At 42.0% G+C, this 27,942-nt stretch overlaps 6 protein-coding genes across 10 annotated transcripts; 4 read left to right on the top strand and 2 right to left on the bottom strand.

Moving 5' to 3' along the window:
- Window positions 1-841: 841 nt before the first annotated feature.
- On the bottom strand, window positions 842-22,793 carry LOC146276802 (E3 ubiquitin-protein ligase TRIM39-like). 3 transcript variants are annotated; one of them, XM_084701764.1, is made up of 2 exons: window positions 22,653-22,793; window positions 842-3,349 (listed from the first exon to the last, which is right to left on the bottom strand). In XM_084701764.1, exon 2 carries the CDS (start codon window positions 3,345-3,347, stop codon window positions 1,719-1,721), a length of 1,629 nt encoding a protein of 542 aa, XP_084557890.1. In that variant the 5' UTR covers window positions 3,348-3,349; window positions 22,653-22,793; the 3' UTR covers window positions 842-1,718. The 3 variants fall into 3 exon arrangements, with proteins under 3 accessions (XP_084557890.1, XP_084557889.1, XP_084557888.1); XM_084701763.1 differs by lacking the exon at window positions 22,653-22,793 and adding an exon at window positions 4,849-6,598; XM_084701762.1 differs by lacking the exon at window positions 22,653-22,793 and adding an exon at window positions 3,911-4,358.
- LOC146276806 (uncharacterized) lies at window positions 8,305-10,090 on the top strand. The gene is made up of 7 exons (XM_084702030.1): window positions 8,305-8,550; window positions 8,998-9,044; window positions 9,206-9,298; window positions 9,424-9,510; window positions 9,595-9,645; window positions 9,814-10,043; window positions 10,078-10,090. Exons 2-7 carry the CDS (start codon window positions 9,018-9,020, stop codon window positions 10,088-10,090), a joined length of 501 nt encoding a protein of 166 aa, XP_084558156.1. The 5' UTR covers window positions 8,305-8,550; window positions 8,998-9,017.
- Window positions 10,070-11,659, top strand: LOC146276805 (uncharacterized). The gene is made up of 4 exons (XM_084701783.1): window positions 10,070-10,383; window positions 10,552-10,836; window positions 11,015-11,274; window positions 11,413-11,659. Exons 1-4 carry the CDS (start codon window positions 10,090-10,092, stop codon window positions 11,465-11,467), a joined length of 894 nt encoding a protein of 297 aa, XP_084557909.1. The 5' UTR covers window positions 10,070-10,089; the 3' UTR covers window positions 11,468-11,659.
- LOC146276804 (uncharacterized) lies at window positions 16,841-18,336 on the top strand. The gene is made up of 6 exons (XM_084702029.1): window positions 16,841-17,259; window positions 17,421-17,513; window positions 17,639-17,725; window positions 17,810-17,860; window positions 18,029-18,280; window positions 18,325-18,336. Exons 1-6 carry the CDS (start codon window positions 17,233-17,235, stop codon window positions 18,334-18,336), a joined length of 522 nt encoding a protein of 173 aa, XP_084558155.1. The 5' UTR covers window positions 16,841-17,232.
- On the top strand, window positions 18,379-19,962 carry LOC146276803 (uncharacterized). The gene is made up of 4 exons (XM_084701784.1): window positions 18,379-18,598; window positions 18,767-19,051; window positions 19,230-19,513; window positions 19,652-19,962. Exons 1-4 carry the CDS (start codon window positions 18,380-18,382, stop codon window positions 19,704-19,706), a joined length of 843 nt encoding a protein of 280 aa, XP_084557910.1. The 5' UTR covers window position 18,379; the 3' UTR covers window positions 19,707-19,962.
- On the bottom strand, window positions 19,928-27,599 carry LOC146276801 (uncharacterized). Of its 3 annotated transcripts, XM_084701758.1 has the most exons (10): window positions 27,432-27,599; window positions 26,591-26,644; window positions 26,299-26,400; window positions 25,379-26,179; window positions 24,963-25,283; window positions 24,511-24,858; window positions 24,266-24,433; window positions 24,095-24,146; window positions 23,832-23,993; window positions 19,928-20,269 (listed from the first exon to the last, which is right to left on the bottom strand). In XM_084701758.1, exons 2-9 carry the CDS (start codon window positions 26,621-26,623, stop codon window positions 23,881-23,883), a joined length of 1,938 nt encoding a protein of 645 aa, XP_084557884.1. In that variant the 5' UTR covers window positions 26,624-26,644; window positions 27,432-27,599; the 3' UTR covers window positions 19,928-20,269; window positions 23,832-23,880. The 3 variants fall into 3 exon arrangements, with proteins under 3 accessions (XP_084557884.1, XP_084557883.1, XP_084557885.1); XM_084701757.1 differs by lacking the exon at window positions 19,928-20,269 and having other exon boundaries at window positions 23,662-23,993; window positions 27,432-27,598; XM_084701759.1 differs by lacking the exon at window positions 19,928-20,269 and having other exon boundaries at window positions 23,662-23,990; window positions 27,432-27,596.
- Window positions 27,600-27,942: the final 343 nt, after the last annotated feature.

Raw genomic sequence — 27,942 nt, 5'->3', positions numbered from 1 at the left:
ATCTCTGTTGCAGTTACCCTCTTTCTGTCTCTCTCTTCAACCCCGCATGGTTCCCAATAATAAAATGTGCTACATTTGAATATTACAAACACAAAGTGTTGTGTGTGCAGGTGTCCAGAGCACAGATGTGGTCTGGTACCAGTCACTCACAGCGCCCCTCAGTGACGACCAGAGGAAACGGCTGCAGGATCAGTTTTTTTGGTTAAACTGCTTTGATTTTACAAGTGTTGATTGGGATACTGCGTTTATTTTTTCCCAGCATTATCAATCTAAATGAACGCATCGACTAATAAGCACATTGTTCAAACTCAAACTTTAGATTTTACCGGGCACGTGCCCCAGTCAAAAGGGTCTAATGACGCCCCTGAGGATGTCCCAGCTACAGGAACAACAAAGACCAATGGGGAGAGACAACACTGGGCCACGGACCTGAGGATTGGCCCATGAACCATGACCATGGACCAATAGGGAGACAGTAGACTGTATTTTGTCTGTGTTTCAGAGCTGCGAGGAGCATGGCTGGAAGTGTGAGAGCTAAAGAACTGGTATGGCCTCATACTGAATTGTATAAAGAACTTCTTCAGACCAGCCTGAGCTACACTTGACTGATTCCATAAGAGTGGATGTCCTCTTCAGAACCAGACTGGTGAAAGACTTACCAGAGACTGGACCACTCCACTACATCACCAGACCAGGATGTTCAAAACCGTGACCACAGCTGGACAATTCCACCCCAGAAAGGACTGAGTGTGTGTGGTAATGTGTGTGTGTAAAGTCTGTCACTGCTCTTCTGACAAGAAGGTGTAGCAGTAAGCCATAACTAGACATACACCAAAAGTGAAACTATGAAAGATCCTTTTCTGGATTTATTCTTGCAATGTGAAAGGACTTGTTGAGCACATATTGTATACGTATCAATTGTAATACATTGCTCGTACATTTTACTTTTACAAACAGAATAATAGCCCATAGAAATGGTACACTATAAAAATACGACACACCACTGCTGTACAATTGTGTTTAAATTGAACCTAAACACTCTCAAACAAAATGAGTTAGAACAGTTTCCGACATGAGAATCTCTCAATCACAAGTTTCTTCTCAGTGAACTAATGAATAGGCTCCCCCCTCCTAGTTCTCTGTCCTGAACAAGGTTAGGTTTTTTATGGCTGAATTCTATCTAGCAAGTCATCTGAACAGGACTTGATTCAATACTTAGATATTGAAAATAAAAAACATTCCAATAGGTGCCCCTTACTTTCTTAAAAAATGTTTAAGCGCTAAAGGATCAAACTGTAATAATAGGAACATTCAGCAACATTCTTAAATATTGGTAATAGGGTTGGGTATGATGACAAAACTGGTCAAATCAACTGTGCACGTAAACTTATGTTGCAAATTGTTCCCACTATTTGGCATAAGATAGCACAAGCAGTCCAATGCTCGTGTTACTCTCCATGTGTTCAATGCATTGAGATAGCAAACAATGATTAGACTATATCTGTGTATTTTTCATAACTCAAGAGGGACACCTACTGGAGAAGATTGCTAGGGCCCAAAAAATACCTTCATGTTCCTTATTCGTGGTACAAAGGTGGTGGAAGAGGAGGCAGTGTTTGACAAAACTACAAGCAAACAGAACTGACAGAACTGAAACAATCAATTGAATTTCTTACTAGAAACAATTTGATACAGTGTTTGGTTCATGTATTTTCTTTTTAGCATGTGACAGGAGTGATGATCAGAGGAGGGACAGAGTTTTTACCTCCATCATTCAGAAAGGGACTGAAGAGTGGATAGAGTTTCTCAGTGAAGCTGCAGCCAGTGAAAGAGTAGATATGAGACCTGGCCTCCACATCGTAAAAGGAGACCAGACCCTCCTCATAGTCCACAAACACCCCCACCTTCTGGGGCTTCTGGCTCAGGGAGAGGACAGAGCGGCCAGAAGCTATATACTTGTTACCATTCCTCAGGACTACAATCCAGTATCCATACTTAGGACTCGCTGTGATCTTTCCCTTCCTGTTGATGGAGTCTCTAACCACTCCCAGACCCCAGTTAGTCTTCCCCTCAACCTGCACCTCATAGTAGAACCTCCCTGAGGAGAAGCCCTGCTTTCCCAGAACATTGGGACAAAGATCAAACCTCTCTGGGTTGTCAGGGAGATCCTGCTTTATGTTTCCAAGTCTCACTTGTTTCCCATCCTCAGACAGGAAGAGACCGGGATGTGCTGTATCAGGGTCCAGAGTCACATCCGCTGCATGCTGCTGAATCCTCTTCAGCTTGACTTCAGACAGCTTCTCCATCTCTTTATTGAGTGTCTCCTCCAGCTGAGACACAGCTCTCCTCACTACTGCCAAAATCAGATCACTGTGGACACTGATCTCAGACCAGTCCTTGGTGTGTGGAGGGGTGCTCAGGGATGGGAAGCTCTGCAGCAGGTGGAGGTGGTCCTCAGTGTGTGAGAGCTGCTCCAGCTCAGTGCTTCTCCTCTTCAGCTCGGTGATCTCCTGCTCCAGATCTTTAATCAACCCTTCAGCCTGTTTCTCTGCTGCTTTCTGCTTCTCCTCCATCACCTCAATGATCTCAGCATGGATTCTCTCAAAGGAGCGCACTAGAGCAGTGAAGACCTTAACACTGTCTGATATATCTTTCTCTGCATCTCTCTTGCTGGTCTCTACTGAGAGTTTGATCTCCTGAACCTTCCTAGATCTTTCTTCCATCATCTGGTTCATCTCAGCCATCACCTTCGCCAGGTCATCATTTTTTGGTCTGAACTCGTCTTCAAAAGTGACAGTGTCATGGGTCTTATGGTCTGTTCTCGTGCACATGAAACACACACACGTCTGGTCAGTCCAACAGACCAGCTCCAAGGGTCTCTCATGCTTCTGACACATCCTGTCCTCCAGGTTCTTCACAGGGTCGATCAGCTTGTGTTTCTTCCAGGCTGCAACTCTCTGATGAGGCTCCAGGTGAGTCTCACAGTAAGAGGTCAGACACACCAGACAGGACTTCAGGGCCTTGAGCTTGGTACCTGTACAGATGTCACATGACACTTCAGGTTTAGTAGGACGCAGGACTGGACTGATGGTAGCTTTCAGTGGCTCTGACTTGCTAAACTGAGCAGCCATCTCAGAGATGGAAGTATTGACATAGAGATCTGGTCTCTTATCAAAAGTCATTTTACATAAGGGACATTGACACAGGTCACTGTTGTCCCAGTACTTGGTGATACAGGCTTTGCAGAAGTTTTGTCCACATGAAATAGTGACAGGATAGGTGAACAAATCCAGACAGATAGAACACAGGAACTGATCTTCAGACAAGAAGGTGCTGCAAGAAGCCATACCTAGACAAACCAAGAAAGTTAAATCATCAAAAATCATTTCTGGAAATAGTGTTATTAATGCAATGTGAAAGAAAATATTGTATACTGTATGTATGTAAATTGTAATACATTGCACATACATCGTAGGCCTACTTTTGCAAACATAATGATAGAAAAACTAGAATAGAAATACGACACAACACACTACTTAACAACTGTTCTTAAAGAGTAGCGTCACAAATATCTGATCGTCCGAATGTGGGTCCCACAGCGTAACATCACAAATATGTGATTTCGAATACTATAATTGAATATTTTCCAATGGACAAAAGTTATGCGACAAACGCTTTAATATGGCTTCAAAATGTACATATGAAAAGGCTAACAAGTAACACTGACATGGTAGTAGCATTGCTCTGAGTATTATGCTAAGTAATTTAGCCCGGAAGCTAACATAAGCTAGCTAGCTGCCGTTTCAGAAAAATAACACGCGGTGCTCGTTGGGAATATTTAGAACTCATGCATCTGAAGGTTAACGCCACGGGTTCATTTGGCCAGGTCAGATTTATTCTTTGTTCTCACCTGTTGGTTCTTATGTTTTGCTGTTTTGACTAATCTGAGTGTATGAATTAACCTAAACGCTCTCAAAACTACATTAAATTGAACTGTTTCTGAAATGAGAATCCATCAATCGCCAATTTCGTTTCGGTGAAGATGCTCCTCCCCTCCCAGTTCTCGTTGAAGAAGTTAACACATCCGCTGAAACAAAGCGGATTAAAGACAAGCCATTGAAAATAAATAATGGCCGTAGGTGGCCCGTACTTTCTTTAAAAATCATTCCTTAATGTTTAAAAGCTAAATAATACATTATCTATCCATAGGGAAATCCTATAACATTCTTGATTATTGTAATTGTGTAGGGAAAAGCGGGGCGATCGGGACAAAAGTAACAAAGCGATTTTCTCAGAGCCCTGACTTCATTTACATTCCAAGTTATGACAGAACCTTCAGCATGCAACCAGAGCCTGTTTAAGGAGAGTCTTGCCACTCCACTATTTATTAAGCCCCATTGTACCGAATTTGGTTGCAGTTCCACCAGAGTTCCACTGGGAGTGATCGCGAGCGAATGCATGTTGAATGGGAGCCTATGGAGCTAAACGGCTAAATTTGTCTCTTTTGCCTGATTGTCGTTATATTCACTCTCTCTCATTCACTCTCTCTCTCTCTTATTCACTCTCTTTCTCTCACTCTCTCTCTCACTCTCTCTCTCTCTCTCTCTCTCTCTCACTCTCACATCACAGATGCTAAATGTTGTTCTCAATAAACTTATCATTTCGTGTTTCATTTGGTATTGCTTTTTGATGGCTAACAGCCTAATAAACTATAGCCGACTATTCATTTGGTCATCTCGCAACGTAATACTGTAGGCCTAAATTACTTCGCATGGCAGCCTATTTGAGAAAATAACCGTTTGGTGCACTTTATCTGTAAAACAGTGACTAGACCTACTTGTTACTAACCGTTATGTTAGAATGTGAATTCTTTACGCGATTTAGGCCTACCCTCATCTCCCACAAGATAATCCTAACACTGGGCCAATGTGTATTTCTTTAAATCGTCAATAACGCACACCTCAGCACACAACACTCAGTTTCAGTTCCGGGGCGGCACTGACTTGACCAGGAAGTTGTTGGAGACGAGGGTGAGAAGGAACAGGAGGAAGACCAGCATGCTAGGGTTGTCCTGGGGAAAGACTGTGGGCACTGCCAGCTCCATGCCAGTTCTGGATGTGAGTCCCATACCTCTGATAGATGGAGATGTAGTTTGTGTAAGTGTGAGACAGGTAGAAAGAGAGGAGGAACATGACAGATTGAGTGTGTTATTTTTTACCTCCAGTCTCCCTATACAACCATGTAACACAATTTCCACTATTTAGAATCAGAATCAGAAGGGATTTTTATCGCCATGAGTGTTTGCACAAACAAGGAATTTACTTTGGCAGGGAGGTGCATACATTAAACATATAGGAATATTGAAACTTAAATATGTGGACTAACTATACAAAAGGAGCAAAGTCTAGCTAATACTAAGGGGGGTCTAGCTAATACTAAGGGGAATAAAAAATATAAATATATAATATATTTACTTCAATGTACCAAAACATCCCAGCCCTATCAATCAACAATGTATGTCTCTGGGTGGGTATGGGTAGAAAACATGGAGTCTATCAGTGTTTCCAATAAAACGCTTGTTATCATCCTTGGGACAGATCGGTGTTGAGATTGGGCATGGCATGATCACGAAACTCAGTAACCTGGGTATCAACACTTCCCTCTGTAATTGGATACTAGATTTCCTATCCAACAGACCCCAGTCTATTTGGGTAGAGAACCACACCTCCTCAACCCTCATCCTGAACACCGGCGTGCCACAGGGCTGTGTGCTAAGTCCTCTCCTCTACTCCCTCTTCACCTTCGACTGCACACCTGTACATGGTTCTAACACCATTGTTAAGTTTGTAGACGACACAACGGTGATTGGCCTCATCAGCGGCAACGATGAGTCGGCCTACAGAGAGGAGGTCCAGCACCTGGCGGTGTGGTGCGCTGACAACAACTTGGCTCTCAACACCATAAAAAGCAAAGAACTGATTGTGGACTTCAGGAAGAAAGCTGGCACACACATCCCCATCCATATCAATGGGATGGAGGTTGAGTGTGTCGCCAGCTTCAAGTTCCTGGGTGTCCACATCTCCAAGGACCTATCTTGGACCCTCAACACCTCATCCCTGGTAAAAAACACCAGCGTCTCTTCTTTCTGAGGAGACTGAAGAAGGCCCATCTGTCTCCTCAGATTCTAGAGAACTTCTACCGCTGTACCATAGAGAGCATCCTTACAAACTGCATCTCAGTGTGGTATGGCAGCTGCTCTGTCACGGACCGCAAATCACTGCAGAGGGTGGTGAAAACTGCCCAACGCATCACCGGTTCCTCACTCCCCACCATTGAGGCTGTCCAGAGCAAGAGATGTCTGCAGAGGGAACACAGCATCGAAATGGACAGCTCTCACCCCAGCCACAGACTGTTTGCCCTCCTCCCCTCTGGGAGGCGCTACAGGGTCCTCCGTTCCCGGACCAGCAGGTTCAGGAACAGCTTCATTCCTACGGCTGTCACTCTACTAAACTCCACAGGGATAGCCCCCCACCAGTGACTGTACTTCCCCCCTCCACCCTGGCTTGACTGTCATCACACACTCCTGCAGCACTGAACATTGCACTTACACTACTACTATATTGCACCTGCACTCTGCATACTTATTTACACTTCTTATTCATTGCTGCTATTCTTGTCCCAATTGCTGTTTGTATTTACTGTCTATTTGTGTCTATTTGTTCACTTATTGCACTTTACACATGCTCTGCACTTTTTGCTGTTTTTCCACTTCTGGTTAGATGCTAAACTGCATTTTGTTGCCTCAGTACTGTACTCTGTGCAATGACAATGAAGTTGATTCTAATCTAATGGTTTCATGATAAGCAAAAGTCCTAGCATTTCCTGTATTGACATGGTCACCCATCTGTTCAGTAAATATTTTTACCTTGAAGGTACATTTGACATAAGCTCTGGAAGAATTTGAGAGACCACTGCACCTTTTTCTTTCACTTTCAAAAAAGTTTAGGACAATTATTTGACGTTTTGAGTAAGGAACAGAAGGGTAAACATGTGCAGTACCCTTCTATTTATATACGGGAAATGTGCTGCTAATTTAATGGTTAGCCTATGCATACACCTCGAACTAGCTGACGTTATTGCTAATGTTAGCACACTCAAATATGTTAGGTGCAAGCTGAATTTAGATTTAGAAATGAGTAATAAAGGTGGAGAGCTCCTTGGCTGCATGCTTTCAGTTTTAAAAGTTTATAATTTGGAAAACCAGGCTGAGAAACGAGTGGTGCTGAAAAATTAAGAGACAAAAAGACATCACCTACACTAGACAAGGTTTTACCAATTGAAAAACGGCTGTTTATTTTACATGAAGCTCAAAAAACTATTTTGCGCTCAAATAAAGGCCATATCTTTTTGAATGTTACACATGATTACGTAGGCACTAAACCGTCATAATGGTGTATTCATGCTTAAATGAAACATTACACAGCTAGCTACATCACATTTCTTCTGAACAGGCAGGCGAATAGTAGGCTAACTTGAAGACTATTGTAAGCTTTCTCAGAATATTTTCTCAGGCTCTTCAGACAATTTTGTGCTTTTTGGTGAGTAATTCTTATTTACACATTAATGTTTCCCCTATTTATTGTAATCATACACAAAACATAATTTTATGCTCAATTTAATTCACACTTTCGTTATGCAGTTGCCGTAGGCTAAATATGAAGGTCAAGGTCAGGGCGAACTTTATTATCCACAAGTAGGAAATTCATAATGACTTGGTTCGGCTTCATAGTGAGCAACCAACATGTTACTGGTTTATGACAATTTATCCACAAGGTTACGGCGTCTAAAAACATGCATTTAAACTTAACAAAGACATGCAGGCAGGAGACGTTTAGGGACCGTGTCGCCGCTCGCGCATGCGCCACATCATAATTTGAGGTCAAGGCTGTACAACTAAGAAAATGTCTCTCAGATTCAAAATTCGAATACATTTAAAGCAAGTTTTGATAATAAACCAATCAATAAAGCTTAATAATAATAATTTAATGGCTCTGGTCGGTACCTATACAGACAAGAAAGATGTTGCCAATTTAAAGGACTGCTTGGCTGTATGGATTTCAAAATCATATATGTCCTACATGACGGAACTAGTGTAGTGCAGATGGGCCAAGTAACAATTATCGCACAGCCTACATGTTGTAGTTTGCATAGTGGGCATCGTTTGCGTATTATTTATTGGAGTCATCTGAGCTACATGCTTGTGTGTAATTACACATTTCTAATGAAGAATATTGACACATTTATTTTATGGACATAGTCTACGTTCTGTATAAAAGTATGTTTGAATGCTACACATGATTGCGTACAAAAACGTCATAATGGATATTCACATCATATATACATGTCTATGGATATTTATACTTACATGAAACATTACACAGCTACATCACATTTCTTCTGAACAGGCAGGTGAATAGTAACTTGAAGACTTGTATTGTAAGATTTCTCAGAAGATTTTCTCAGGCGTTCCTGACAATATTGTGCTTTTCAGTGAGTAATTCTTATTTACACATTAATGTTTCCCCTACTTATTGTAATCTTAAAGGTAAAACATAATTTAATTCTACATGTAATCCACCCTTTTGTTACACAGTTACCGTCAATATCACCGCATCAAATACATTTAAAGCAAGTTTTGATACATGGTTTTCTTTTTGTGTTTTGTTATAACTCTGCTTGTACTACTAATAATAATAATATGTACTTCTTGTTTTTGGCTACCCGCAATGCTATGGGGCTATCTTGTTGTTATTATCAGTGACCTATGCACTTTGTAAAGCTCTCTCTTGGAAGTCGCTTTGGATAAAAGCGTCTGCTAAATGAATAAATGTAAATGTAACTGACCACATCAATAAAAAGAGACTCAAGACTCAGTCCACACCTCAACAGCATTGCAGTTACAAAAGTTACAAGTTGTCTCTCTCGATTGCTTCACAGCCAATCATTGTGAGCCGAACATGGCGATACCAAACTCTTCCTGTCAGGTCAGCTCCTCTCAAATAACACTTTCCCATGATCACTGTTATTGGCCATAGCCTAATGCAGTGGTTTTCAGAGATTTTATTTATGAAAAGTAATTTTACACTTAAATGGTTAATCATCAAACATGGTCAAATACCTCTGAGTGACTGTGTCTCTATTGTAGGGAGTTGAACTTGATGGGACCACTATCCAGCCCAATGACTGGAAAAATGGGGACCATCTTTCTCTCCATTCATTTGACGAGGAAGATTTTCTGGTAAGTCTGTGCATAGTAATAAGTGAAATGGATGAAACATGATAAGAGTTTGTATGAACTTACACTTAAATGGTTAAACAGCAAACATGGTCAAATACCTCTGAGTGACTGTGTCTCTAATATAGGAAGTGGAACGTGGTGGGAACACTGTCCGTCAGACCAAAGATTACGATGACCTCTCCATACATTCAGTCAGCGAGAGAGATTTTCTGGTCAGTTTGTGCATCAAAAGCATCAAGGTACAGTACATTTTGAAGATAGACTGTGTGAACAATATGTTTCCATCTGACTCACAGTCTGATGAGGACCGTGACAGCCAGCAGAATCCACTTCCGGATAGACGCCTGGTATGTGTATGTGTGTGACAAAAGGTCAATGAATTGGTTTTTTCTATTAGTGCTGAATCAGTTTTTCCCTCATTTACATGAAGTAATTTCGCAGACGCTCTTATCCAGAGTCAAATTTTCCTCTCTGCCCTGTTCCTGCACATTGTACTTTACCCTTGGTCTCCCTAGAATCACGTTATGGATGACGAAGCCCAGGGCCTTCTTCCTTCCTCTGTGAGAGCCGTGACCGAGCCTTGCATCACTAATGACGTGCACCCCACCATGCTACACGATCAGAAGAGGCGCGACACGAAGTCCCGTTTCACAAGAGAAAAGGTCATGAAAAGGTTCCAAAAATCCCTGGTTGCCCTGGAACAGGACCTTATGACAGCCAAGGAGGAGATCCTGAACACCAACGAGTACTTCAAAGAGATGTCTCGTGTGAAGAGCCAGGGAAAAGGCCTGATGGGTGCGTCTCTGAGAAGACTCGTTTGTAACGTCAGAGGGAGAAGGCTCCAAAGAGTTCAGGCGCAGAAGTATATGCGGGTCAGCAAAGATTTCGATGCGCTGATCCAAGAGGTGATGAAGGACTGCATGGATGATTTCAATCTGTCGGGCCTGGAGAACTGGCAGAAAGAGGTTAAGAAGCTACGCATGGCCTGCAGGGCCTGCACTGAGAGGATCCAACCACCCGAGGTGTGTAGTTCCCCACCACAGGTCCAACCCTCTCAGGAAGAAAAGCCCTCCATCCAATGCTTTGTAAGTAATCAGTACAGACGTACTGTACGTATACATTTATTCAGCTCTTGTTTGATTCAAGGTATGGCATGGCACTGTTTGTTGATTATCATCCTAAAGAGCCATGGAAAGATCCCAGGTCCCACATGCTAAAAGGGGATGTCTTCTCTTGTGACTGTGTCTCCCCAGGATCTGTCTGAGACAGAGACCATTCCTGTGGTCTCTTTCACCATCGAGGACGCCATGGAATCCCCCCCTCTGACTCCTCCTACTCCCGAGGCCCTCCTCTTCGACCAGCAGCTTCCCCGGGCTTTGACTCCCCTCAACCGTGTCACCGTTGGAGTTGTGACTCCAAGCAGGCCTGAGACTCCGCCTGCTGTGGTGTATTTACCCCCCCCTCGTCTGGCACCAATCACCCACTTGAGCGCTGATCTAAAGAGGCTGCTCCAAGGAGGACTGGAAGGGCTCCAACAGGTAGGTCATGATCATCATAGGCAAATATATGATGATATTCACTGTTAAAGCATGAATACATTTAAATTAATTAAATACATTGCGGACTAATGAGGCTGGAAAAGAACCATGATTTCATTGGTTACATTTTTTTCTCAGCTCAGTGATTCATCCATGTAAGCTTGTGTTGTGCTTTCAGGATGTGACGGAAGAGAAGAAGACCTGCAAAGGGGAGAAGAAGAAGCCTGGCAAAGTGGAGAAGAAGAAGCCTGGCAAAGGGGAGAAGAAGAAGCCTGGCAAAGGGGAGAAGAAGAAGCCTGGCAAAGGGGAGAAAATGACCAAAACCCAGTCATATATCAAACCACTGCTTGTGTTGGAAGCCAGCAACAAACAGCCAGAGGAATACTCTGAAAACAATGTGAAGGAGGAGAAAAAGAAGAAGAAGAATGTGGGAAAGAGGTGAGGACAGATAGCAGAAAGGCTAAATGGAGGGGGTGGTAGAATGTGGGTAAAGACAGCAAGACCCTCATTGTAAGGATGGGAGAATGCGTACTGGTATGGCAGATAACATATTATGTTTTTTCTTATGATTGACAGGTTTCTCCAGTGGCTGTCGAGCAAACTCATATGCGGATGTTGTTCAGATGTTTAACAAACATCATGCATGCTCTTTCTCTCTCTCTGTCTTTCACTACACAGAGATCATGTAGACATACACACATGACATCATCAGTTACACTCCACCCTTACACATACCCATACAAACACATTCTCTCTATCTCTCTCTCTCTCTCACACACACATTCACTCTCTCTCTTTTTCTCTCTCTATTTCTCTCTCTCTGTCTCACATACACCCGCACATTCTCTCTCTTTCTCACACACGCATTCACTCTTTCTCTTTTTCTCTCTCTATTTCTCTCTCTCTGTCTCACATACACACACACACACACATTCACTCTCTCTCTCTCTCTCTCTCTCTCTCTCTCTCTCTCTCTCTCTCTCTCTCTCTCTCTCTCTCTCTCTCTCTCTCTCTCTCTCTCTCTCTCTCTCTCTCTCTCTCTCTCTCTCTCTCTCTCTCTCTCTCTCTCTCTCTCTCTCTCTCTCTCTCTCTCTCTCTCTCTCTCTCTCTCTCTCTCTCTCTCTCTCTCTCTCTCTCTCTCTCTCACTCTCACTCTCACATCCCAGATGCAAAATGTTGTTCTCAATAAACTTATCATTTTGTGTTTCATTTGGTATTGCTTTTTGATGATTAACAGCCTAATAAACTATAGCCGACTTGGTCATCTCGCACCGTAATACTGTAGGCCTAAATTACTTCGCATGGCAGCCTATTTGAGAAAATAACCGTTTGGTGCACTTTATCTGTAAAACAGTGACTACTTGTTACCAATCGTTATGTTAGAATGTGGAGTCTTTACGCGATTTAGGCCTACCCTCATCTCCCACAAGATAATCCTAACACTGGGCCAATGTGTCTTTTTTTAAATGGTCAATAACGCACACCTCAGCACACAGCACTCAGTTTCAGTTCCGGGGCGGCACTGATTTGACCAGGAAGTTGTAACACACCATGTAACACAATTTCCACTATTTAGAATCAGAATCAGAAGGGATTTTATTCGCCATGAGTGTTTGCACAAACAAGGAATTTACTTTGGCAGGGAGGTGCATAAGTGCAGCTAGTTCTGGCAGGGCAATCGGGCAGCGCGCGTCATTCATGTAACGGGGACGTAAGGCGTCTTACTCCACCTTCCTTTACTCCACCCACTACCACACCCATGTTAGCAGCGCATATCCATTGGGCCACGTCCGATAAGGCGTCTTTAAAAGATGCGCGGATATGCACACACTCACCCCGGTCGTTGTATGATCAGTGCTGCTGCCACCCTCCACCGTCCCCTTCTCCCCCATGCTGTCTGTATGTCTATCCATTGGGGGGATTATATCTCTATTGCTCTCTGCCTCATATGTCATGTATGTATGTGTTGCATCGAGGAGGCAGGGAGTGCTTCCCTTAGATCATCCTCCGCCAAAGTTAAATCTACATGTCCATGTCATGTAACAATAAATGCTCAAATCTAATACGCGATTGTCTTGACTGAAATACATTAAACATATAGGAATATTGAAACTTAAATATGTGGACTAACTATACAAAAGGAGCAAAGTCTAGCTAATACTAAGGGGGGTCTAGCTAATACTAAGGGGAATAAAAAATATATAATATATAATATATTTACTTCAATGTACCAAAACATCCCAGGCCTATCAATCAACAATGTATGTCTCTGGGTGGGTATGGGTAGAAAACATGGAGTCTATCAGTGTTTCCAATAAAACGTTAAATAAAAAGTTTGCAGACGACACAACGGTGATTGGCCTCATCAGCGGCAACGATGAGTCGGCCTACAGAGAGGAGGTCCAGCACCTGGCGGTGTGGTGCGCCGACAACAACTTGGCTCTCAACACCATAAAAACCAAAGAACTGATTGTGGACTTCAGGAAGAAAGCTGGCACACACATCCCCATCCATATCAATGGGATGGAGGTTGAGTGTGTCGCCAGCTTCAAGTTCCTGGGTGTCCACATCTCCAAGGACCTATCTTGGACCCTCAACACCTCATCCCTGGTAAAAAACACCAGCGTCTCTTCTTTCTGAGGAGACTGAAGAAGGCCCATCTGTCTCCTCAGATTCTAGAGAACTTCTACCGCTGTACCATAGAGAGCATCCTTACAAACTGCATCTCAGTGTGGTATGGCAGCTGCTCTGTCACGGACCGCAAATCACTGCAGAGGGTGGTGAAAACTGCCCAACGCATCACCGGTTCCTCACTCCCCACCATTGAGGCTGTCCAGAGCAAGAGATGTCTGCAGAGGGAACACAGCATCGAAATGGACAGCTCTCACCCCAGCCACAGACTGTTTGCCCTCCTCCCCTCTGGGAGGCGCTACAGGGTCCTCCGTTCCCGGACCAGCAGGTTCAGGAACAGCTTCATTCCTACGGCTGTCACTCTACTAAACTCCACAGGGATAGCCCCCCACCAGTGACTGTACTTCCCCCCTCCACCCTGGCTTGACTGTCATCACACACTCCTGCAGCACTGAACATTGCACTTACACTACTACTATATTGCACCTGCACTTTGCATACTTATTTACACTTCTTATTCATTGCTGCTATTCTTGTCCCAATTGCTGTTTGTATTTACTGTCTATTTGTGTCTATTTGTTCACTTATTGCACTTTACACATGCTCTGCACTTTTTGCTGTTTTTCCACTTGTGGTTAGATGCTAAACTGCATTTTGTTGCCTCAGTACTGTACTCTGTGCAATGACAATAAAGTTGATTCTAATCTAATGGTTTCATGATAAGCAAAAGTCCTAGCATTTCCTGTATTGACATGGTCACCCATCTGTTCAGTAAATATTTTTACCTTGAAGGTACATTTGACATAAGCTCTGGAAGAAATTGAGAGACCACTGCACCTTTTTCTTTCACTTTCAAAAAAGTTTAGGACAATTATTTGACGTTTTGAGTAAGGAACAGAAGGGTAAACATGTGCAGTACCCTTCTATTTCTTGCTCAAAATTGTCGGCGCTTATTGGGAAGCTACCATAACTCCCTTTATCATCATAGTTATTGTAATAATAAAAATGTCGATATTACGTCAGTATAGAAATACTAGGCACCTTTAAGGCATATATATATATATATATATATCACGAAACAGGCAGAACAAGAGCTTTATTTAATTAATCAAAAAAAGTTACGATAGTGCCCCCCCCCCTTTTCGAAAAAGGCCTCAAAAAGACAACAGGAGTCAGGGGCAGAAAACTGCGAGATGATGCCCGTGCATCACTTTCCGGTAAGTCCATGTTTAATCATTGTTAAATACGGGAAATGTGCTGCTAATTTAATGGTTAGCCTATGCATACACCTCGAACTAGCTGACGTTATTGCTAATGTTAGCACACTCAAATATGTTAGGTGCAAGCTGAATTTAAATTTTACTGTTAAACATTAGGCCCTATCTATGCATTTTAAAATGCATAGATAATGTTTACTTGTAATTACAAGTAGGCCTAACTGACGCCAGCTAGCTGTTACTTTACTTTACATTCTATGGTGCTTTTGTATTCGATTTATCAAATCGTTTTAAAATGAGTAATAAAGGTGGAGAGCTCCTTGGCTGCATGCTTTCAGTTTTAAAAGTTTATAATTTGGAAAACCAGGCTGAGAAACGAGTGGTGCTGAAAAATTAAGAGACAAAAAGACATCACCTACACTAGACAAGGTTTTACCAATTGAAAAACGGCTGTTTATTTTACATGAAGCTCAAAAACGATTTTGCGCTCAAATAAAGGCCATATCTGTTTGAATGTTACACATGATTACGTAGGCACTAAACCGTCATAATGGTGTATTCATGCTTAAATGAAACATTACACAGCTAGCTACATCACATTTCTTCTGAACAGGCAGGCGAATAGTAGGCTAACTTGAAGACAATTGTAAGCTTTCTCAGAATATTTTCTCAGGCTCTTCAGACAATTTTGTGCTTTTTGGTGAGTAATTCTTATTTACACATTAATGTTTCCCCTATTTATTGTAATCTTACACAAAACATAATTTTATGCTCAATTTAATTCACACTTTCGTTATGCAGTTGCCGTAGGCTAAATATGAAGGTCAAGGTCAGGGCGAACTTAATTATCCACAAGTAGGAAATTCATAATGACTTGGTTCGGCCTCATAGTGAGCGAACCAACATGTTACTAGTTTATGACAATTTATCCACAAGGTTACGGCGTCTAAAAACATGCATTTAAACTTAACAAAGAAATGCAGGCAGGAGACGTTTAGGGACCGTGTCGCCGCTCGCGCATGCGCCACATCATAATTTGAGGTCATGGCTGTACAACTAAGAAAATGTCTCTCAGATTCAAAATTCGAATACATTTAAAGCAAGTTTTGATAATAAATCAATCAATAAAGCTTAATAATAATAATTTAATGGCTCTGGTCGGTACCTATACAGACAAGAAAGATGTTGCCAATTTAAAGGAGTGCTTGGCTGTATGGATTTCAAAATCATATCTGTCCTACATGACGGAACTAGTGTAGTGCAGATGGACCAAGTAACAATTATCGCACAGCCTACGTGTTGTAGTTTGCATAGTGGGCATCGTTTGCGTATTATTTAATGGAGTCATCTGAGCTACATGCTTGTGTGTAATTACACATTTCTAATGAAGAATATTGACACATTTATTTTATGGACATAGTCTACGTTCTGTATAAAAGTATGTTTGAATGCTACACATGATTGCGTACAAAAACGTCATAATGGATATTCACATCATATATACATGTCTATGGATATTTATACTTGCATGAAACATTACACAGCTACATCACATTTCTTCTGAACAGGCAGGTGAATAGTAACTTGAAGCCTACGTGTTGTAGTTTGCATAGTGGGCATCGTTTGCGTATTATTTAATGGAGTCATCTGAGCTACATGCTTGTGTGTAATTACACATTTCTAATGAAGAATATTGACACATTTATTTTATGGACATAGTCTACGTTCTGTATAAAAGTATGTTTGAATGCTACACATGATTGCGTACAAAAACGTCATAATGGATATTCACATCATATATACATGTCTATGGATATTTATACTTGCATGAAACATTACACAGCTACATCACATTTCTTCTGAACAGGCAGGTGAATAGTAACTTGAAGCCTACGTGTTGTAGTTTGCATAGTGGGCATCGTTTGCGTATTATTTAATGGAGTCATCTGAGCTACATGCTTGTGTGTAATTACACATTTCTAATGAAGAATATTGACACATTTATTTTATGGACATAGTCTACGTTCTGTATAAAAGTATGTTTGAATGCTACACATGATTGCGTACAAAAACGTCATAATGGATATTCACATCATATATACATGTCTATGGATATTTATACTTGCATGAAACATTACACAGCTACATCACATTTCTTCTGAACAGGCAGGTGAATAGTAACTTGAAAACTTGTATTGTAAGTTTTCTCAGAAGATTTTCTCAGGCGTTCCTGACAATATTGTGCTTTTCAATGAGTAATTCTTATTTACACATTAATGTTTCCCCTACTTATTGTAATCTTAAAGGTAAAACATAATTTAATTCTAAATGTAATCCACACTTTAGTTATGCAGTTACCGTCAATATCACCGCATCAAATACATTTAAAACAAGTTTTGATACGTGGTTTTCTTTTTGTGTTTTGTTATAACTGACCACATCAATAAAAAGAGACTCAAGACTCAGTCCACACCTCAACAGTATTGCAGTTACAAAAGTTACAAGTTTCCTCTTCAATTGCTTCACAGCCAATCACTGTGAGCCGAACATGGCGATACCAAACTCTTCCAGTCAGGTCAGCTCCTCTCAAATAACACTTTCCCATGATCACTGTTATTGGCCATAGCCTAATGCAGTGGTTTTCAGAGATTTTATTTATGAAAAGTAATTTTACACTTAAATGGTTAATCATCAAACATGGTCAAATACCTCTGAGTGACTGTGTCTCTATTGTAGGGAGTTGAACTTGATGGGACCACTATCCAGCCCAATGACTGGAAAAATGGGGACCATCTTTCTCTCCATTCATTTGACGAGGAAGATTTTCTGGTAAGTCTGTGCATAGTAATAAGTGAAATGGATGAAACATGATAAGAGTTTGTATGAACTTACACTTAAATGGTTAAACAGCAAACATGGTCAAATACCTCTGAGTGACTGTGTCTCTAATATAGGAAGTGGAACGTGGTGGGAACACTGTCCGTCAGACCAAAGATTACGATGACCTCTCCATACATTCAGTCAGCGAGAGAGATTTTCTGGTCAGTTTGTGCATCAAAAGCATCAAGGTACAGTACATTTTGAAGATAGACTGTGTGAACAATATGTTTCCATCTGACTCACAGTCTGATGAGGACCGTGACAGCCAGCAGAATCCACTTCCGGATAGACGCCTGGTATGTGTATGTGTGTGACAAAAGGTCAATGAATTGGTTTTTTCTATTAGTGCTGAATCAGTTTTTCCCTCATTTACATGAAGTAATTTCGCAGACGCTCTTATCCAGAGTCAAATTTTCCTCTCTGCCCTGTTCCTGCACATTGTACTTTACCCTTGGTCTCCCTAGAATCACGTTATGGATGACGAAGCCCAGGGCCTTCTTCCTTCCTCTGTGAGAGCCGTGACCGAGCCTTGCATCACTAATGACGTGCACCCCACCATGCTACACGATCAGAAGAGGCGCGACACGAAGTCCCGTTTCACAAGAGAAAAGGTCATGAAAAGGTTCCAAAAATCCCTGGTTGCCCTGGAACAGGACCTTATGACAGCCAAGGAGGAGATCCTGAACACCAACGAGTACTTCAAAGAGATGTCTCGTGTGAAGAGCCAGGGAAAAGGCCTGATGGGTGCGTCTCTGAGAAGACTCGTTTGTAACGTCAGAGGGAGAAGGCTCCAGAAGATTCAGGCGCAGAAGTATATGCGGGTCAGCAAAGATTTCGATGCGCTGATCCAAGAGGTGATGAAGGACTGCATGGATGATTTCAATCTGTCGGGCCTGAAGAACTGGCAGGAAGAGGTTAAGAAGCTACGCATGGCCTGCAGGGCCTGCACTGAGAGGATCCAACCACCCGAGGTGTGTAGTTCCCCACCACAGGTCCAACCCTCTCAGGAAGAAAAGCCCTCCATCCAACGCTTTGTAAGTAATCAGTACAGACGTACTGTACGTATGCATTTATTCAGCTCTTGTTTGATTCAAGGTATGGCATGGCACTGTTTGTTGATTATCATCCTAAAGAGCCATGGAAAGATCCCAGGTCCCACATGCTAAAAGGGGATGTCTTCTCTTGTGACTGTGTCTCCCCAGGATCTGTCTGAGACAGAGACCATTCCTGTGGTCTATTTCACCATCGAGGACGCCATGGAATCCCCCCCTCTGACTCCTCCTACTCCCGAGGCCCTCCTCTTCGACCAGCAGCTTCCCCGGGCTTTGACTCCCCTCAACCGTGTCACAGTTGGAGTTGTGACTCCGAGCAGGCCTGAGACTCCGCCTGCTGTGGTGTATTTACCCCCCCCTCGTCTGGCACCAATCACCCACTTGAGCGCTGATCTAAAGAGGCTGCTCCAAGGAGGACTGGAAGGGCTCCAACAGGTAGGTCATGATCATCATAGGCAAATATATGATGATATTCACTGTTAAAGCATGAATACATTTAAATTAATTAAATACATTGCGGACTAATGAGGCTGGAAAAGAACCATGATTTCATTGGTTACATTTTTTTCTCAGCTCAGTGATTCATCCATGTAAGCTTGTGTTGTGCTTTCAGGATGTGACGGAAGAGAAGAGTACCTGCAAAGGGGAGAAAAAGAACACTGGCAAAGTGGAGAAGAAGAAGCCTGGCAAAGGGGAGAAGAAGAAGCCTGGCAAAGGGGAGAAGAAGAAGCCTGGCAAAGGGGAGAAGAAGAAGCCTGGCAAAGGGGAGAAGACGGCCAAAACCCAGTCATATATCAAACCACTGCTTGTGTTGGAAGCCAGCAACAAACAGCCAGAGGAATACTCTGAAAACAATGTGAAGGAGGAGAAAAAGAAGAAGAAGAATGTGGGAAAGAGGTGAGGACAGACAGCAGAAAGGCTAAATGGAGGGGGTGGTAGAATGTGGGTAAAGACAGCAAGACCCTCATTGTAAGGATGGGAGAATGCGTACTGGTATGGCAGATTACATATTATGTTTTTTCTTATGATTGACAGGTTTCTCCAGTGGCTGTCGAGCAAACTCAAATGTGGATGTTGTTCAGATGTTTAACAAACATCATGCATGCTCTTTCTCTCTCTCTGTCTTTCACTACACAGAGATCATGTAGACATACACACATGACATCATCAGTTACACTCCGCCCTTACACATACCCATACAAACACATTCTCTCTCTCTCTCTCTCTCTCTCTCTCTCTCTCTCTCACACACACACATTCACTCTCTCTCTTTTTCTCTCTATTTCTCTCTCTCTGTCTCACATACACACACACATTCACTCTCTCTCTCTCTCTCTCTCTCTCTCTCTCTCTCTCTCTCTCTCTCTCACACACACACTCACTCTCTCTCTCTCTCTTTTTCTCTCTCTATTTCTCCCTCTCTGTCTCACTTACACACACACATTCTCTCTCTCTCTCACTCATCACAGATGCAAAATGTTGTTCTCAATAAACTTATCATTTTGTGTTTCATTTGGTGTTGCTTTTTGATGGTTAACAGCCTAATAAACTATAGTCGACTATTCATTTGGTCATCTCGCACCGTAATACTGTAGGCCTAAATTACTTTGCATGGCAGCCTATTTGAGAAAATAACCGTTTGGTGCACTTTATCTGTAAAACAGTGACTACTTGTTACCAACCAATATAGTTTGTCCCCAATACGAGCCCCTCTAGACCCAACTTCCTGACCATTTTTTTTGGTGGGAGGGGCTAAGTTTGGCTGGCAGCCAGGCTACAAATTACATTGAATGATGGAGAATAACACATTGTGTTATTTGGTCAAACTGAAAATAAAGTTAAATCACCTGAGGCAATTGTTTGTCGCTTGAATTTTCAACGGAGTTGTAGCGAAATCGATGACCTATCAAAAACAGCGTAGCAAAACAGTGTGGCAAGCAACAACAAAAAACTTTGGTGTAGCACATTTGTTCGTACTGCAATTACAAAACTCTTAGCAGACACTTAACACAACAGGTCTGTGGACTAAACTTTGCATACTGCTTTCCTTGCTTTCACACAGAATGCATTTAATGACTGCAATTTGTTAGAATACCTGTAGAGTCCTGCAAGGAAAATTAGAGATTGAGGATCTGTATTGTTGTTGACCCTTTACCTCAAAAGTCAGATTTACATAACGGTCTGGCAGCTGGCGCACACTTGCAAGGATCACAATGTACACATACAATATCAATTGGTGTGTGAGTTTCCTATGAATATATTTCGCAGCACAGAAGAGATTCTCAATGAGTTGACATAGTGAGTACATGAGCATCTGTTGCACATCTGTACAGGCTACCGCTCCCATCTAGTGGTAGACTGTGGTCATGCACGTAACCAGGCCGTGGACTGTACTATGTCATGTGTGCAATAAATTGTTTATAAAACCCCCACTGAGCGGCATGAAGTGCAGTCATGCACGTCCCGTCGCAAAACCTTAAAGTGTTCTAGAAGAAGGGGCTTGTGTTGGGGGCTTGGGGTCTCAGAGGCATGTATACCAGAACATTACATCAAGACATCATTCTTCATGTTGCTTTTACGTTCACACAGACAAGCCTGACCCACCTTCTGCAGGGTATTGTGGAGTTAAGTGATTCTAGCTTAACAAATAAACACAGAGCGAGGTTTCCGACGAGTGTCAAGCACCATGCTTTTATTTCCACTCCCTTTTACAGCCCCTCCCCCTGGGCTATATCACATCCTGTCATATCAAAGCCCTTAACACTACCTCCCCCTTTCTAAGATCAATTGTACTGATATATGACAGATTAAACTTGAGAGGATACAATTTCTGGGGAAATTGTAGGGTGTGCTTGCTTGCTTCAGTTGCAGGTGGGTCCGTTTTCCCTTTTCGATATTTCAAACATATAGCCTACTCATATTGCATAATTCATTAAGAACACCCTTTGAAACAAGGAACCCCCTTTGAAACAAGCTACTGTAACGGTGCGTTCATACTGCAGCGTTTTTTTTACCACTCTGCACCGCTGGCCTTCCCACAGTGCACCACGCTCAGGGCCTGTCAGACAGATTAATTCAGAGCTGTAGTTTTCTCTTAAATCACTGTTGTAGTTTGTATAATGTCATGGCAAATGTGGAGATAAAGTACAACTTTTACACACATTAAGCAAAAATCCAATATCCTATCGCTCGGTCTATACGTTCCAGCCTCAGTTTGATATTTCCCGGCATGACCTCGCTCTCGGTTAGTAAGTAGTTAATAAAGTTTAGCCATAGCCGTGGCATTGAAGACATTACTGTAACCTACTACACTGCCAGTGGGCGAGCCGAGTCTGTGACTCTGTGGCTAACGTCAAAACAAGAAGCAGTCTCACTCAAATTCCAAGTTTTACACAAATAACAAACTATGCTGACCCGCTGGCTGTCTTCGTAATCGCCATATCTTTAAAACACTGCTGTCCATTTAGATGTAGAATTGACCCTAGTATGAAATTAAGAAAATACTCAACAGACCCAGATCGAGAGTGTCAACACTGTTGACAACACTGTTGACAACACTGTTGACAACACTGTTGACAACACTGTTGACAACACTGTTGACAACACTGTTGACAACACTGTTGACAACACTGTTGACAACACTGTTGACAACACTGTTGACAACACTGTTGACAACACTGTTGACAACACTGTTGACAACACTGTTGACAACACTGTTGACAACACTGTTGACAACACTGTTGACAACACTGTTGACAACACTGTTGACAACACTGTTGACAACACTGTTGTTGCTGCCGCGATTGTCAATGGAGGCTGACAGGCTCTCACGTAGCAAACAAATCAACGTTTTTACAGCAATCTATATTAAAATCTCACCACCTTGCTGTTTTCACATAGTCATATCGTCATAACATTTCCCTCTTTCAGTTTTTTAGTGAAAAATTGGACCTAACAAATTACAATATGTATAGACAATACACAGGTACAATAAAATACACAACACATGCAGTTGAGGGCAGTGCTGTTGCCGTACCAGACAGCGATGCAGCCAGTCAGGAGGTTCTCCACAGTGCTGGTGTAGAACAGCGTGAGGATGTGGTGATTCTTTCCAAATATCCTCTTCTATTCCGTCTCGAGAAGATGAGGCGCTGGTGTCCCTTCTTCAAAACAGCCTCAGTGGGGACAGACCATGTGACTTCCTCAGTGATGTGGACAGACCATGTGACTTCCTCAGTGTGGACAGACCATGTGACCAGCTGAGACGCTAACGCACCTAGCTAAACTCTGTACAAAGCGGCATGAGAATAACAAGTGTTGTATGCATTTTGATAGCGTTTAGCTCAGTAAGACATATGGAGTATGAGGTTAGCAATGTGTATGGTTAATATTGTGTTAATATTGTGACAATGTTTGTGTTTGATTAATGACTTGTGGTTGTGTGTTCATTTCTGAATTAACCATAGTAGGTAACAAGGAATAGAGTAGACAAATGACTAGTAATGTTTTGCGGTATCTCTGTGGTTGTCCCCAGTACACATGTTTTATAATTTAACTTGGTTATTGACAAATAGATCATCTTTATGAATACTGTCACATTTGATTTGACCTGTTTTAGAAAATAGTAAGAAATTACAATTTATTGTTTATTTACTTGTAAAAGATTACTGGAAGAGAATAAGAAAATTACATTAGCAAGTTGACTTTGGAATGTAAAAGATATGCTTATTATTGTTCCAAATTGTGTCTTGTATCTATTGAGAACCTTTGTAACTATGTAAATCATTTTGAAAATAATACAGATTCTCAATGCAGCTGCCAGAAGGAATGCATCATGTCCAAGAGTCTTCATTGATATCTCCCCTTTTCAGGCTGTAACATAGACAGGCAGCTATACACCAATGTATTTTACCGAATAATGAAAACAAGAAAGTAGATTTAATGTTACATTTCAGCACAATCCATGTATATAAAAACAAATGAGAAGTTTTCATTTACACTGTGCACAGACCGAGTTGATTTATACCAGATATGGAGATTTCATATATGTTGAGGATAAAATACAAGTTTAATTATGTTCATGATGCAAGATTCATTTACAATCCTGGAGCCCGCTACACATATAGCCCCAGTACTTTTTGACCTGTGTACACATCTCTGCATGGATCACAACTTCTTGGAAATGCCAATAACTTTTATTTTGGATTCAAAATACACTTTGTGTGTTGCTTGTAGGGGCACAGACACTCCTAGGTGACAGGGCCTCAGTCATCCTTTGGGATTCCAGAGCAACATATCATCCTCTTCCAAAGCCCTCTGAAGAATGCACGGATTCCCTTCTTCTTCTTCTCCTTCTTCACCTGTCTGTCTTCATCTGCTGAATAAAAACAGCATACATCACTGAATACATTTCACGCATTTCAAACTAAGGTAATGGACGCCGAAAAGGAGGCCATCGTGGAGCTTTGGATAACTCACCAGCACACTTTGCAGCCTCTCCACTGCACTGCTCAGGAACGAGATCGGTGAGCTGAATACAGAGACACAGAAATGAACATGTGTAAAAACATCCAAAGGTGAAGATGGTGTTTAGTAAAAAAGAGCAAGGTGCACAAACTTTTGAAAATCTCAACCCATATTGTCTCTTACCTGAGGAAGCTGAGTGGCCAAGGGGGGGCAGTCAGAGACAGAGATCAGGGCCAGGGATCTCTTCTTCTCTGACTCTTTCACAACCTTCTCCAGGAGTTCATTAAGAACATCCTCAGCAGCAATGTCAGACTTCCCATTGATGAGGGCTACCTTCCGTGTCTGAGAGATCTGTAAACAGCAAATCAGTGTAAAGACTTGTACTGTTGTCTGAACGGCAAAGTAAGCTTTGATGAATGATGCCAGACCTGGGTATCCAGGGGAGTGTTCATGTGAACCATCTCTACTGCAGCTGCTATGAGGTTCTCCACAACTTTGGAAGCTGCAGTCTTCAGGCCAGCCATCACCAGCTCCTTGGCTTCAGCCTTCACCAGAGCTTTTTCAGCACGGACATCAGCAATGTGTCCAGTTGCCACAAGCTGTATGGCTTCAGGAGGCAGTAAGGCCAGGGAAAGACGTTCAGAGATGGCAGCCAGGGATCCCTTTTCCACCGACTTCTTCTCTGTCTTCTCCAGGAGTTCATCAGGAACATCTTCAGTAGTAACCTGAGACTTAGCCTTGCCAGTGATGAGGGCAACCTTCTCGGTCTGAAAGATCTGTAAAAATTTGTATTAAATATATCTGTTCAACAAAAAAACACTACAAACCCAACATAAAATGGGAAGGTTGACTGTGCCATGTTGAGGTAATTATTCCTCACCTCAGTATTAAGGGGAGTGTCCATGCCAACCACTTTATTGGCTGCTGCTGTGAGGTCCTCCACAACTTTGCAAGCTGCAGTTTTCAGGCCGTCCATAACCAACTCCTTGGATTCAGCCTTCACCAGAGCTTTTTCAGCACGGACATCAGCAATGTGTCCAGTTGCCACAAGCTGTATGGCTTCAGGAGGTAGTAAGGCCAGGGAAAGACGTTCAGAAGCAGCCAGGGATCCCTTTTCCACCGACTTCTTCTCTGTCTTCTCCAGGAGTTCATCAGGATCATCGTAATAAATGATGTATCCAGCTGCAGCAAGCTCTTCTTTCTTAAAAAAACAACGTAAACATAGAACATGTTGCAATATGAACATTGAACATGACAAGGCCGGTAAAATAACTTTAGATATGTCTAGGTTCATACCAGCTGTTTGGCCAGGATAGGCCTGTGACAGTAAGAGAGGTCAGACAAATGTATTTTCTGCTCTGAGTCCACCACCTTCTCCAGGAGCTCACTGGGGACTTCCTCAACAAGGATGGGTGCCTCGATCTTCCCACAAAGCTCCTCAAGCTCCGAGGAATAATCATCAGCCACGGGTAGCGGGAAATGGAAGGCAGCAGCCATTTTGTTTTGGTATATCTTTCCCAGATAGATCACCGCCGCCTGGACCACAGGCCTCAACTGGAAGAAGGTGCTGTTGAAGCCCAGTTGGTTGAAGGTCTTGGCTGTTTCTGTGAAGCACCGAAGCACCCCGACCATGTTGTCCCCTGCAATCATGCCTGTAACTGAGATCAAGAAGTGCCTGGAGCAGTTGCCACAATGGGACAGGAAGATGGAAACTACTCTCATGACTAGATTATAGATTTCACAAGTGGCTGCCACAGCCTTCTTTCCCACAACAGAGACAAGGCCCAGGTTACTGAGTTGTATGGTTAACTTAGCCAGAGACTGCTGAACCATCTCTCCGGGTTTCTCCAGCAGGTGTTTCAGGGAACAGGTCATCATGCTTGGGACCAGGACCTCAGCTCCCATGGTGAAGTTAGGCATGGTCAGGGCTAAAGACTCTGGTTCAGTTTGTCCAGACGATGATGTGGAAGTGCTCTTCATGCTCCCTGTTGCCATAATAGGAAGGCCTTTCAAGGCCGGAGAGAGGCATGTCCTCACATCCTGAGCTGCCGCAGACCGGATCTTTTGGAGGAACGTTTCCAGACCCTCCACTGTGATCTTCACGGAGAGAGAAAGAGATAAGGAGATCCAATTGAGATATTTTAGTCACCAAACTAAATCTGCTCAGTGTCATGAGAGAGGCTAAGGACAGAAACGAATGCTGTTGTCATTCATACCTTTCCGTCAAACAGCTCTGACAAACGACGTTCGTATGCTTGCATTTCACTGAGAATGTTCTCCAGCTCACAAACTAGCTCACGCGTTTTGGTGTTCTCCTCCTGAATTCAACATTTGAAATATTAACACTGAATAATCATCTCCAAAATGTCACTCAAATAATGACTTCTGAGCCTTTTTCTTTTCTTTACAGACACATTACATTTTGAATAAGCATTGGTTACTTAATCTTTAACATATTAAGTATTCAGCAATAGCAGATTTAAATAAATTCCTACTGTGTAATATTACCTGAATCTCATCATATTCATCTTCACTGTCCATTTTGGTGAAACAGTCATTTACCTAAAGAATGACATAGGCAATCAAAATGTCTATAAAAAGATATCTAAATAACGTCTATTACAGTTTACTGATAACTATTGCAGATACGGTTTACTACAATGCTGGTGCTGTTGTGAAGAGGACAAAAAGAAGCTTTTACTTTAGTACTTCAGAATGGAATGATATCATGGAAAATTAAGACATTGTGACATCACAGTTATTGATGCGTCATGGTTCTTGTCAAAACCAAAACAACTGTACAGAGAAACTGAATATTGATTAGGGTAGCCTACTGGTAATTACATAAATTTAGATGTGGAAATCAATGATAATACCAACTAAATAAATGTTATGATGCACAGTATGGGTCATTTATATAAACCATAGCTTATACTGTCCATTCATATAAGCTGCCTACATGTTTGAAAATTGTAATCATGGGAAACTACCAGCGCCATTAGTCCATCAAACATTTAAACTGCCTCTACCACAAATTGACTTAAATTGATATGGCATAATTGCTAATAATAAGACGGCAGTAATTTAGGGTAGCCTAATAACAACATAGCGCAACAGCTTATCCAACAAATATTTAGTTCAGAGCTCATCACTGGCTTTGCTTGCTACGTTCAAAAGGTGACACTCACTTCCAGATATCGGCACAGCACAGGCCTGTCCGAGATTGCTTTTGAACCACATACTATGAACCCAAATCAACATTTATGGACTGACATAGAAAAGAAGACTTAACCTTTTTAAGTAGGCCTATTACATTAAATAAAATACCACATACCGCCTACTGCCTTACCTGAGAAATTCGGTTATTTAAATTGGCGATTTCGTTGTGTTTTTCTTCTTCTCTTGCAGTAAATTATTCAACGGAACGCGACATTGGTCGTAACGTGATCGAGGTCCAATAACTGGTGACTCGTCTTTTCATTTATAATATTAACTTTTGACGTATCCATTATGACGTAGGCCTATTTATTCCAATAACTGAATGTTAACAGATCCGTGCGGTTCTCAATCACTGATGGTGAAAAATAACATTACAGTTCAACAAACAAACAATAACATCGACGAAAATAAATACGTTATTTTATCAAAACGACAAGAATAACTGTAAATATAAACTCTTGCCTGAGATTGCAAAAAATACAGGTGTTGTACCAACATCGGTGACCTATCGAAAACAGATTAGCCAAACAGTGTAGCAAGCAACAACAAAAAAATACAATGGGTTTAGCACATTTGTTGTTTGTTCTGAAATTACAAAACTCTAAGCATACACTTAACACATATGTATGTATGTATGTATG

The sequence above is a fragment of the Hypomesus nipponensis genome, chromosome 7 (genome assembly GCF_054491055.1).
Source record: "Hypomesus nipponensis isolate SF chromosome 7, ASM5449105v1, whole genome shotgun sequence".
Taxonomy (NCBI): Eukaryota; Metazoa; Chordata; class Actinopteri; order Osmeriformes; family Osmeridae; genus Hypomesus; species Hypomesus nipponensis.
Note: the sequence above shows the minus strand (reverse complement) of the source record. Positions and strands in the feature narration are given on the sequence as shown.

Coding starts and splice junctions, on each gene's coding strand:
- LOC146276802 (XM_084701764.1), bottom strand. CDS start 3,347: ATGGCTTCTTGCAGCACCTTCTTGTCTGAAGATCAGTTCCTGTGTTCT.
- LOC146276806 (XM_084702030.1), top strand. CDS start 9,018: ATGGCGATACCAAACTCTTCCTGTCAG. Junction 9,299..9,423: donor TTGACGAGGAAGATTTTCTG/GTAAGTCTGTGC, acceptor TCTCTAATATAG/GAAGTGGAACGTGGTGGGAA. Junction 9,646..9,813: donor CACTTCCGGATAGACGCCTG/GTATGTGTATGT, acceptor TGGTCTCCCTAG/AATCACGTTATGGATGACGA.
- LOC146276805 (XM_084701783.1), top strand. CDS start 10,090: ATGGGTGCGTCTCTGAGAAGACTCGTTTGTAACGTCAGAGGGAGAAGG. Junction 10,384..10,551: donor AGCCCTCCATCCAATGCTTT/GTAAGTAATCAG, acceptor GTGTCTCCCCAG/GATCTGTCTGAGACAGAGAC. Junction 11,275..11,412: donor AAGAAGAATGTGGGAAAGAG/GTGAGGACAGAT, acceptor TATGATTGACAG/GTTTCTCCAGTGGCTGTCGA.
- LOC146276804 (XM_084702029.1), top strand. CDS start 17,233: ATGGCGATACCAAACTCTTCCAGTCAG. Junction 17,260..17,420: donor TACCAAACTCTTCCAGTCAG/GTCAGCTCCTCT, acceptor TCTCTATTGTAG/GGAGTTGAACTTGATGGGAC. Junction 17,726..17,809: donor TCAGCGAGAGAGATTTTCTG/GTCAGTTTGTGC, acceptor TCTGACTCACAG/TCTGATGAGGACCGTGACAG.
- LOC146276803 (XM_084701784.1), top strand. CDS start 18,380: ATGCGGGTCAGCAAAGATTTCGATGCGCTGATCCAAGAGGTGATGAAG. Junction 18,599..18,766: donor AGCCCTCCATCCAACGCTTT/GTAAGTAATCAG, acceptor GTGTCTCCCCAG/GATCTGTCTGAGACAGAGAC. Junction 19,052..19,229: donor GACTGGAAGGGCTCCAACAG/GTAGGTCATGAT, acceptor TTGTGCTTTCAG/GATGTGACGGAAGAGAAGAG.
- LOC146276801 (XM_084701758.1), bottom strand. CDS start 26,623: ATGGACAGTGAAGATGAATATGATGAGATTCAG. Junction 26,401..26,590: donor ATGAATATGATGAGATTCAG/GTAATATTACAC, acceptor TGTTGAATTCAG/GAGGAGAACACCAAAACGCG. Junction 26,180..26,298: donor CAGAGCTGTTTGACGGAAAG/GTATGAATGACA, acceptor CTCTCCGTGAAG/ATCACAGTGGAGGGTCTGGA.